Raw genomic sequence first — 12,071 nt, forward strand, 5'->3', positions numbered from 1 at the left:
TATGATTTTAGCTTCCCATTCCCTTAACTAGCTGAATCACTTTTCATCATATCCTGGTTTTTCAAGCAATGGATCTAAGTTACATTATCATCCTGCATTATCTGGAAGTTTGTTTTGTATAATCCATTTAGGAATGGTATAATGCATATGAGTAATGCCCTTGAGAGGATAGAGATGAAAATCCAAATTGGTTTCATTCCAAGTTAGGAGGAAATGTTGAGGCAGTTGGGGTTCTATTTGGAAAAGACCAAGTTGAAGTTTAAGATTATGAAGGAGAGTGATGTTATTCACCGGTGAAAGGTTCAAGTAGCGGGGGCCACAAAGTTTTTTTTTTAAATTAGGAAGTTAGTAAGAAACCAAGTTATGCAGTTGTTTACGCAAAGTGAGAGAGTTTTGGAATGTTACCAGAGAAGGTTACTGAAGCAAATAACACCAATGGATAATAGAGGAAAGAGGAAGTGGCTCTGGAAAAAGAAAAGATTAACAAAGGACAGCGACCTGACTCTCTCCATCCAAGGATCTTGAGGGAAATGTGAAAAGAAACAGAGGAAGCCTGATAAATTATAATTCAGGGCTCTATTGAGAATGGATGTGTGCTGGAAGTCGCCAATGCCATACCCATTTTCAAAAAGGGAGATGATTAACTTGCAGGCCAGGCAATTTAATATTTCTGATGGAAAATGTTGTAAACTGCTAAATATCTAGATGAAGAAAAAATAATTACAGTAGCTAATATAATTTTAAAAGATTGCGCTTGACAAATCTGACGGTTCTTTGAGGAGGTGATGGATATGGGAGAAATGCAGTGGATGTGTGCATTGGTCTTTCAGAAAGTGTCTGACAAGGTACCAAACTGGAGACCATTTGAGAAAATGAGCCAATTGGGTTTTAAAAACTAGTTAGAAGGGAGGAAACAGTAAGAGTTGAAGGCTGTCTCAGGTTGGAAATGTGTAGCAGTGTACTGAAGGGTTCTGTTCTGGAACTACTACTGTTTACATCATTGATTTGAATATAAAGCTAGGGGGGTTTACAGAGAAGTGAGGCTGTGGAATACACTAGGCAAGTTTGTGATTGTAGCAGAGACCATGTAAACATTTAAGAATAGTTTAGATAGGTGATTGAAAGAAAGGGGGTTAAAGGGATTATAGGGACAGGGCTGCTCATGTGGAGAGTAAACAGCAACATGGACGGTTGGGCTGAATGGGCTGATTCTGTGCTGCAATTTCTGTGTAACTAGAGACCACAAAACTGCAGATGTTGGAAAATCAAACAAAAACAAAGTACTGAAGTCACTGAGTAGGTCAGTCAGTACGGAGAGAACAGACGACAACAACAACTTGCATTTATATAGGGCCTTTAACATAGTAAAATGTCCAAAGGTGCTTCAAAGAAGCGTTATCAAACAAAATTTGACATTGAGCCACATAAGGAGACATTAGGACAACCTTGGTCAAAAAGGTAGGGCCTAAGTGGAGTCTTAAAGGATGAAAGAGGCAGAGAGGTTTAGGAAGGGAATTCCAAAGCTTTGGGCCTAAACAGCTGAAGGCACGGCCAACAAGGATGTGGAAGAGGCCAGAATTGAAGGAGCGCAGAGATCTCGGAGGGTGGTAGGGCTGGAGGAGTTAGAGAGATAGGGAGGGGTGAGGCCATAGAGGGATTTGAAAACAAGGATGAGAATTTTAAAATCAAGGTATTGCCAGACCGGAAGCCAGTGTAGGTCAGCGAGCACAGGGGTGACTGGTAACGGGACTTGGTGCAAGTTAGGATATGGGCAGCAGAGTTTTGGATGAGCTCAAGTTTATGGAGGGTGGAAGATGGGAGGCCAGCCAGGAGAATATTGAAATAATTGAGTCTAGAGGTAACAAAGGCATAGATGAGGGTTTCAGCAGCAGGTGAGCTAAGGCAGGGGAGGAGACTGGCGATATTATGGAGGTGGAAGTAGGCGATCTTGGTGATGGAGTGGATATATGGTCGGAAGCTCATTTCAGGGTTAAATAGAATGCCAAGGTTGCGAATGGTCTAGTTCAGTCTCAGACAGTGGCCAGGGAGAGGAATGGATTCAGTGACTACGGAATGGAGTTTGTGGCCCGGACCGAAGACAATGGCTTCGGTCTCGCCAATATTTAGTTGGAGGGAATTTCTGCCAATCCAGTACTGGATGTTGGACTAGCAGCATGACAAATTAGATACAGTGGAGGGGTCGAGAGAGGTGGTGGTGAGGTAGAGCTGGGTGTTGTCAGCGTACATGTGGAACCTAACATGTTTTTGGATGATGTCACTGAGGGATAGCATGTAGATGAGAAATAGGAGGGGGCCAAGGATAGATCTTTGGGGGACTCCAGAGGTAACGGTGTTGGAGTGGAAAGAGAAGCTACTGTAGGTGATTCTCTGGCTATGACTGGATTGATGATAATGGAACTAGGCAAGGACAGTCCTACCCAACTGGATGACCGAGGAGAGGCATTGGAGGAGGATGGTTAATGATTCTGATGCAGGGACTACATCTGAAATATTAACTTGACTATTCTCTCCACAGATGTTGACTGACCTGCTTAGCAATATGGAGAAAAGATAGATAGCATGAAGATCAATTAAAAAATGGTGTGGTTTGTTGAACCAAATAACCTTTATCTGTTCTAAAAACTGCAATTAAGAAAGCAGGAATGACATAAGGCCATTCAGCCCCTGTAGCAGGATCCAATCTGACCAAATATCTATCCCTTTCCCTTCCCCCTGCCCCAGTCAGAGACTCATCTCTCTCTCCCTGTGGATTTGAGAGTTGTCCAACTCTCTTTTGAATGATTCAGCTGAGGCAACACCCACTGCCCCAGATGCCTGTTTCACAGTCAGATACTCAAGTGTGAAATATTTCATAAGATTCTTTCCATTAGTCAGTGAATTGGTTACAGGGTGCATAGACTAAGGGTTAATACTGGCGGCATAATGAGGGAGGTTGGAGGAATTTTTTTCATGCAAAGGGTTATTAGGATATGGAATGTATCACCACATGTGGCTATTGAAGCTGACTGAATCAGAACATTTAAGAGTGGATTAGAAAAACACTTGGAAAATTATTAAAGGATACAGGGAAAGCAGGAAGCTGGGATTGCAGTAGGTAGTTCTGGTTTGGAGCTCACACCAGCACAGCCACAAGTAAATCTAGGCTGCACCTTTTCTATTACTTTTATATCCTCCCTATAATGAGGCACCCAAAAGTACACAATACTACAACTTTGGCCTAATTAAGGTCTTGTACAAGTTCAACATTGCCTCTGTACTATGCATTTAAGCACTAAATCAAGGATACAGTTTGCCATTTTATGGCCTTATATACTTATGCTGCTACCTTTATATTTACATATCCAGGAACTTCTACTCCATTAAAAATCTTACCATTTGAGGTGTATTTTCTTCCCCTGTCTTGCTTCCAAATGTAGTACTATGGCTCTTGCTGCCGAGTCATAATATGTGGGTCCAAAGCCCCACAATGGATTTAGTACGTAATCTAGGCTGACACTTCAGTGGAAGTTTTTTAAATTTCAAAATATACTTTATTTCATAAAATGTAAAGATGCACACTGTTTACGCACTGTTCAAGTAAAAAAAAAACACAATTTCAAGCAAGGTGGTTCAAAGCAATACAGTACAGATCATATACACTATGATGATCTTATTACAATTTCAAAACACAGTACATATCTTCTAATACATTTTGTACAATACAAGCTGGGATGGCCTTACACAATAGACATGAAAGATCCCACAATACTAGTCAAACATCAGGGTGCTCTTCTGATGTCCTAACCAACACCATCAAAACAAATTGGGCTCAATTTTAAACGGAGCCGAGAAGAGGGCGGGCGGGGGTGCAAATTGAGGTTGAAAAACCCATTAGCATGATTTTGATGTAAGGACGTCTTGTTTTTGTCGGTTTCCCATCTGACTGACTGGCCTGATTGACAGGCTGTTCTCAGTCGGACGGGAGACCAGCCAGGGAGAGGATGTCTTCGGGTAAGTCTTTGTTTTTATGGATGGAGAGGGGGGGGCATAGGCGTGCACAGGGTCATGGGTGGGCATAGGTTGGCATGGGGTCATGAGTCACAGGGGATGGGGGGGTGTCGGAATCAGGGGTCTTCGCGGGGGTTCGCGATCGTTGAGGGGGAGGATGGGGGGGAGGATGATCTAGGTCAGGGAAGGGGGGTCTGCGATCGGTGGGGGGGGTCCATAATCGGTGGGGGGTTGGTGCAGGTAGGCTTGTTGGGCCTGGGGGAAGCACTCCTGCTCCTCCGGGCCCACAAGCTGTGCCTTTTTAGGAACCTATCTGTTAGTCTCAGGCCTTCTCACCACCTTTCATAAGGCGTAAAACAGAAGGCCCAGGAATCCCGGCCCCCCGGGGTTGAAATCGGGCATTCAAGAAAAATGGTGGCCTGAAGCCTCCTTGAAAGGTTTTAAGGCCCTACCCGCCTCCTGGGAGCGGGTTGGTCACCCACTCCTCTTCCTGCTCTGGTGAAAACCGGAAATGGGCAAGTTGGAGGCGGATTGGGGCGGGTCTGAAGTGGTGGCAACTTTCAACGCCCCCCCCCTCCCCCAACCCACCATTTTTACTTTGAAAATTGAGCCCATTATCTTTGCTGGTGATTCCAGCTACACTGGGGAAGGAAACCCTGAAGCAACTTGGGGTGCTGGGAGAAGAGGCAGTCTTAAAAAAAAAATCAGCCTCCCTGCCACTTTCTGGTGCCCGGTCCCCTCAGTGCTTATGTTCACAACATGCAAATGAGGGAAACATGGTCTCTGCACAAAACTACTTTGATACTATTTGGTTATGTTACTCAAAGAAATGGCTGGTGTGTTAAATGAAAAAAAATGTCACACTGGTCTGGCTGGGGCAGTGTAGAGGGAGCTTTACTTTCCATCTGGCTGTTCTGTTCCTGGGAGTGCTGACACTAGACCTCTGAAGTGGGAAGAGTTCTGTTCCCTAGCACTAATATCCTTTATTTAAAAAATAAATCTGGCCTGACTAACCTGTGTTTCTCCAAGTGCTGTATTATAGATTCTATAGTTTACCAGCAACTAAAGAGAAATGGTCCATAATTTCTCAGCTTATCCCGTTCTCTTTTTTTGAACACGGGTGCCATATTTGCCACTGGTACTGGAGGGTGACAAATGTGCAGTCTTAACTTGAAATCTTGTTTGAAATTTAATTTTATACTTGCTATAAAATTTCTATTCAGGATCTCAGATTATCATAGTGCTGAGAGATCCTCCCCCAACGCAGTCCAAGGTCTCTCTCTCTTACTCGTGTATGCTCTTGCTCTCCCTCTCTTTTTGTGTGCATGTGATACATAGAATCTACAGCATAGAATCAGGCCATTCGACCCAACTGGTCGGTGATGGCATTTATACTCCACACGAGCTTCCTCCCTCTCTAATTACCTCGTCTCTATTCCTTTCTTCCTCATGTATGCATCAAGCTTCACCTTAAATGTGTCACTGTTATCTGCTTCAGCCATTCCATGTGGCAGCAAATTTTACATTTTGACCTGTGTGTGTGTGTGTCTCCCTTTCTTGCTCTCCGTGGCTCTGTGTGCGATTCTCTCTATGGCCTGTAACTTGCTCCGAGTGGTGAACCAGCAGTGGTTGCCACTCATTAGATTTAAATTCACCCACTGAGTTACCGTGTATTTTTGGCAGCAACTTCCTCCAGCTATGACTCCAAAAAACATCAGTGTTCTTTCCCGGGCTCTGTGAATGGTGAAAGGATCACTAAGGCCCCTCAACCAATCAGCGTGAAAATCAGGAAGTGCAGTTCGTTCACAAACCGTGCAAACTAAAAACCCGGATGTGCCCAATAACATATTAAAAAATGACATACAGAAACCGAAATAAAGAGAGGAAACAATTAAAAGGCTGAGATAAAAGAGAAGGAAGGAAAAAGTTTTTAAAAATATTTTTTTTTAAATGTCAAAAAACTATTAATATCAGGAGTAATGAGACTGCACGTTTTTGAAAGTTAATTTTTAGTCCAGAGAGGTTGTTTGGCAGTCATTAAAGCTTACCACGCTATTTAAACTTAGTTCAGATCTAAGAAACTGAGCTTACCTGTTTTGTGCTGAGATTAGTTCATTTCCAGCTGAGCAGGAGAGCAAATTGGTGTGGGTCCGTTGATTCCATTGATTGCAGCCGGCAATGTCCCTTTAAGGCAAAGCTGTCATATCATCAGTGAACCAGGAAGAGCAAGTTCAGAATTTCCGCATTCAATTGTGGATGTGCAGTCGCAGGAACTTGCTCTTCGAATTCGCCCTTAATAATGGTGACCGCTGTTACGCTCACTGTTATTTTAAAAGCAATTTCTGGGCCTATGTGTTTGTCTGTCTCCCTCTATGGCTGTATCTGTGTATTTTTCTTTCCCTGTCTTGTGCTGTCTGGTTCTGTGTTAGTTCTGTTTCATTCACTCTTTCCCTGTCTCACTTACTCTTACCTCATTTTTTTTCTTTCTCTTTATCTCATTCTCCCTGTGTATCTCAGTCTGTCTGCTCTTTGATCATGTTTTATTAGAACTTTTACTATTATTGTTGAGGTGTCCATTTAAAAAGGCATAATTGGCACCATCCTAACACCTCATCTCTTTCTTTATAAGTCAATGAAATACTGGGATATAGATTGTAGGAAGTTCTCCTGGTGTCTTGGCCAACAGTGATCCCTCAACCAACACCAACACAAACAGATAAATTGGTCATTCATCTCATTGCTATTTCTGGGATCTTGCTGTGTGAAAAATGACTGCTGCAGTTGTCTACAAAACAACTGACTATACTTTTTTAAAAAAAGTAATTATTTATTTATGAAGGGTATGTATAAATGCAAGTCTTCTTTTCTGGTGAAAGCTTTTAAGGCGTTCATATTAAAGAGCAGACGGTATTTTGTTATCAACAGTGGTTTTGGCTGTAAGTATCAAAAGTTTATTGGGGTACAGACTGATCTGAGTTGCAGAACCACCGGTTGAAGTTCTAGAAAGTCATAGTGATAGTGAACGCTTTCTATTAAAGCATTGGGCTCAATTATAGTTTTAATAGAGGCCTGTCCCTGAATGATATGAATGCTGGGGTAGCCTCACATCTATAGTGTTCTCTTGCTTCCTCTCAGGTGGGACAATGGGAGTTATGATTTCACACATGCATTTACCATTGAATGAGGTCGCCTGACAGACATCTACTATTATTAGAATAACCCTGCCACGGTAACCTCTGCAAGACATGCCAGATCATCGACACAGATACCACCATCACACGAGAGGACACCACCCACCAGGTGCATGGTTCATACTCCTGTGACTCGGCCAACGTTGTCTACCTCATACGTTGCAGGAAAGGATGCCCCAGAGCATGGTACATTGGCGAGACCATGCAGACGCTGCGACAACGGATGAACGGACACCGCGCGACAATCGCCAAACAGGAGGGTTCCCTCCCAGTCGGGGAACACTTCAGCAGTCATGGACATTCATCCACCGACCTTCGGGTAAGCGTTCTCCAAGGCGGCCTTCGAGACACACGACAACGCAAAATCGTCGAGCAGAAATTGATAGCCAAGTTCTGCACCCATGAGGACGGCCTCAACCGGGATCTTAGGTTCATGTCACGCTACACGTTACCCCACCAGCGAACAAATGTTATCTGTTTTTAATATAACGGGTCAGTTGCTGTCTTTTCTATGTTTCTACCTCTCTATCTCTGTTTTTTTTTGTTTGTTGTTTTTTTTTGGTGATTTGTATATTCTGTGAGACCTGGCAGGTAACACCTGTCTGTCTGCACACTGATTGCCTTGGCAACGGGCAGTTGAAAAAACTGTCTGTACTCACCAAGCATTGTTCTGTGAATTATAAATGCGATTTCATTTCGAGGATTTCATTTCACATCGTTCACCTGACGAAGGGGGAAGCCTCCGAAAGCTTGTGAATTTAAAATAAAATTGCTGGACTATAACTTGGTGTTGTAAAATTGTTCACAATTATTAGAATAGTCTGACATCGCTCTTATCTGTTTGGCCCTGTTTTCTACACCAAAACAGCAGCAGCGAGTATTGGCTGGTGAGGACAAGCTTTAGTACTGAATAACAAAGAGTACTTGGGGTATACTACAATGCATGCATAATGGACTTACAGGGCTGTTTAAAATCTGTTCTGCAAAGGCATTTCCCCCCAGTCAGTCCCTTCTTGTCAGAATAGGCTGCACTTGGACCAGAAAGGAGAGTTAAATTAACTTCTGTAAAGTTAATTAAATTAACTATGACATTCTCCCCCCGCCCCCCCACCCCACCTCGGTCAAAACATTCTTAGCTGTGATACTGAGCCATAAAGATCAGAAGATCCCAGGCTTGATTCCCAATCTGTGTGGAGTTAGCTCATCACAGCCAGAGTGGCAGTTGGGTCCTACAATGTTGGCTAAGGAAGAGACAAATTAACCAGGATCACCATTCCTGTTCACTATTGATAAGAGCCTGTGTGTGGGTATTGGGCGAGGTCATGATTCACCCCAAGGTCAAATAGCCAATTCTCACAGTTTAAGCTCACACATGAAAAGGGGTCACTTGGTCAGTGACTATACCTCAAAAGTACTTAATTGACTGTAAAGCGCTTTGAGAAGTCCTGAGATTGTGGCAGACACTATATAAATGCAAGTCTTTTTTCCTTAGGGAAAAGGGGTAGGATCTGGATGGTGATAATGATTAGCAGGAGAATGAGGACAATCTAGAAAATCATCCTGTGCTTGGTTCGAAATGTTAGAAGTGCACTGATAAGGCATCATCTCTGACAAGTCTCAGAAAGGCATCCTCAGTAAATTCACAGAGACATCCAGACCTCTATATCTGTTGTCACCAGCATCTCCCCACGACATTGCAATCTCCAATTAAATTTTTTGCAATTTCCCAAGAATGCACCACGGTCTGTTACGCAGACAGAGAGAGGCACTGTACTGCTGCATATGTTGTACCAGATCTGATGATGAATGAATTGACCAATTGCGCACCAGGTATGCTCACATTTACAGTCCTCTGATTTAAGGGTACAAAAATGGGGACAGTACTGGAGGGATGGCAGAGGTGGGAGATGGTGAGTGATTTGGTGGAAAACAGGGCATCAAAGGCAGAGATGAAAAGAACGGTTTAGCAGGTCAGTGGCAGAAGTGGTGCCATGATGGGTGAAGGGCCACAGGAGAAGGAGTTGGAAGTTTAAGAGTGAATTTAAGAGGGAGCTGGGGGAGAGATTTTTTCCATGGGTGGATGGTAAGGGTGATGGGATTAGAGGAAGGTAGGGAGTTTAAATGGTAAGGAAGACAAAAATGTGGTCAGAGATAGCATTGTTGCTAATCTAGAACCCAGGAACAGAGAGGCCACAAGAGATAGCAAGGTTTAGGAGGTATTTGTGGATATGGATGGGGGAATTTACATGAAGGTGAAATTAAGTGAGGATAAGAGGGTACTAGGGGAGTTCAAGGTAAATTGGTGTACAAGGCAAAGAAGGTACACAGTAAAATATGGGAAATGATATCCTCTATGATGGTCATAGATAAATGCATCATTGAGTGTTGCATTAAACTATAGACCAGAAGGCCACACTTTCAATCTGCGGTTACCAGCCGCAGCCAAGGAGTCTTAACATCTTGGGCTAGGGATGGGAAATTCAGGCAGGGTTCCTCCTCCTAATCGTTGTCCGGTCATCCTGGAAAGGCATGTATGTGAAAGTTGGGTGAGGACAGCATGGGGCTGAGCTGTAATGCCCTTCACAGTCAAATAGCCTGCCGACTCTCTGTCTGAGCTCGGGTAACAGAGGGCCGTGAGTCAACACCTTCAGGAAACGAAGAAAATCGTAAGGAGAAACAAACATCCACTCTTGTGAAACTAGGAAGCTTTTCCGCCCATCAACCGGCAACCAGAAATATCAAAACTCAGCTCCTGTTCTTTTTAACGTCAACTAAGAATAAAGTCGTATTTTGTCTTCTGTTCTCTTTTCTTAGCCCTTCCCCCATGATGGAAGCTGTCAGCTCGGCTCCTGCCAGTTGTCTGCCTGTCTCCAGATCACTTGACGGCTAAGAGCATGTGTCCTGTGGCTATCTTTGGGCAATAAACAATCCGACCCGCTCCGCCTGTGCGCAGAGGAATTTCTCACCCTCCTTATCTCTTTTTTTTTCCAGACTGCAGAAGATGTTTCTGGAATATCCAGATCTCACATCTATTTAAAATCGCAGTGAACCGGATCTTGCCTGGTATTGCCGGGAAAAAACACGGAAAGTGAAAGTGACACGATGTCTGAGCTCTGTTATAACCGAGGCTGCGGGCTGCGCTTCCACCCCCACAGCAATAGGGAGGGTGAGTCACAAACTTTACACAACTCTTTAATGTAACCAAAGTGTCTCTCTGTAATCAGGACAGCTCTTCTCGCAGTTATTGGCGCCCGTGGGCTCGAGGTAATTGATTTTTGTTATTGAATTTGGTCCCTAACTTTCATTATTTTTGTAGACCGTTCAGAAAGCTTGTGCCGGCAAGGTAATGCTCTGGGGTATTTCTGTTCAATCTGGTCACCATTGCTGAAAACGGCTGAAGGGTGGACCACCTCATAGTGTAACCACAGAGCCTCAAGATCTCGGTTAGTCCATCTCCCCCTATTGAGTGTTGATAATACTGAGGTTGGCATCTTAATCCTTGCTGCCCTTCCGAAGCTGACATGCTTATTTGAGTCACTAATGCTGTCCCAATGCCTCAGATCTTGTATATGATGTGGAGATGCCGGTGATGGACTGGGGTGGACAAATGTAAGGAATCTTACAACACCAGGTTATAGTCCAACAGCTTTATTTAAAATCACAAGCTTTCGGAGGCTTCCTCCTTCGTCAGGTGAGCATGGGATTCCATGAAATGTACCGCATATATAGTCAGAGAACAATGCCTGGTGATTACAGATAATCTTTCCAACTGCCCGTTATCAAGGCAATCAAAGGAGTTGAATAGTGTTCAGACAGAGAGACATTACATACAGGACTACTGAATATACAAACGGTCAGAACCCAAAGACAGAGAGAGAGCGAGAGAAACATCCGAAAGGAAGAGAAAGAGAGAGAATGACCAGTTGTATTAAAAAGATAACTTTTTTTCGTTGGTGGGGTTACGTGTAGCGTGACATGAACCCAAGATCCCGATTGAGGCCGTCCTCATGGGTGCGGAACTTGGCTATCAATTTCTGCTCGACGATTTTGCGTTGTTGTGTGTCTCGAAGGCCGCCTTGGAGAACGCTTACCCGAAGATCGGTGGCTGAATGTCCTTGACTGTTGAAGTGTTCCCCGACTGAGAGGGAACCCTCCTGTCTGGCAATTGTTGCACGGTGTCCGTTCATCCGTTGTCGCAGTGTCTGCATGGTCTCGCCGATGTACCATGCTCCCACACTCACCTGACGAACGAGGAAGCCTCCGAAAGCTTGTGATTTTAAATAAAGCTGTTGGACTATAACCTGGTGTTGTAAGCTCCTTACATAGATCTTGTATATTACAGGCCCATACAAACCATTGAAGTTTACAGCACAGGAGGACATTTGGTCCATCCGGTCAGTGCCCTGGGCTCTTTGCTAAAATGAAGCAAAACTATACCCACTGTCCTGCTCTTTCCCCACATCCCTGTACCTCCCTCCCCCCGCTTCAAATGTTTAGCCATTTTTCCCTTAAAAGATGGGATGGTCTCTGCCTGAACCAATCATTCTGACAACACATTCCACGCTCCAACAACTTTCTGTCTAAATAAATTTCTGCTAACCTTTCTCAATTCTCTTAATGACAATTGAAATTCATAACCCCTCTCATCACTGACTCCTTATCACAAACTCGCCAACTAGAGGAAAGAGTCTATCCCTATTCACCCTACAGTTGAGAACCAGAGGACACAAATTTAAGGTGATTGGCAAAAGAACCAAAGGCGACATGAGGAAAAATATTTTTACGCAAAAATGATCTGAAATGATCTGGAATGCGCTGTCTGAAAAGGTGGTGGAAGCAGATTAATATGTGGCTTTCAAAAAGGAATTGGAT

The 12,071-nt window shown here is 43.8% G+C and overlaps 1 protein-coding gene across 1 annotated transcript in view; it reads left to right on the plus strand.

Annotated features, from left to right (window-relative positions):
* The first annotated feature begins 10,035 nt into the window (after positions 1-10,035).
* Positions 10,036-12,071, plus strand: part of LOC137333008 (cysteine and histidine-rich domain-containing protein 1-like) — a 29,039-nt gene continuing 27,003 nt past the window's right edge. The window contains exon 1 of the mRNA XM_067997076.1: positions 10,036-10,365. Within this exon, the coding sequence (XP_067853177.1) occupies positions 10,302-10,365 (64 nt within the window). The 5' untranslated portion in view covers positions 10,036-10,301. The remainder of the gene's footprint in view (positions 10,366-12,071) is intronic.

This window comes from Heptranchias perlo, chromosome 15, assembly GCF_035084215.1.
Source record: "Heptranchias perlo isolate sHepPer1 chromosome 15, sHepPer1.hap1, whole genome shotgun sequence".
NCBI lineage: Eukaryota > Metazoa > Chordata > Chondrichthyes > Hexanchiformes > Hexanchidae > Heptranchias > Heptranchias perlo.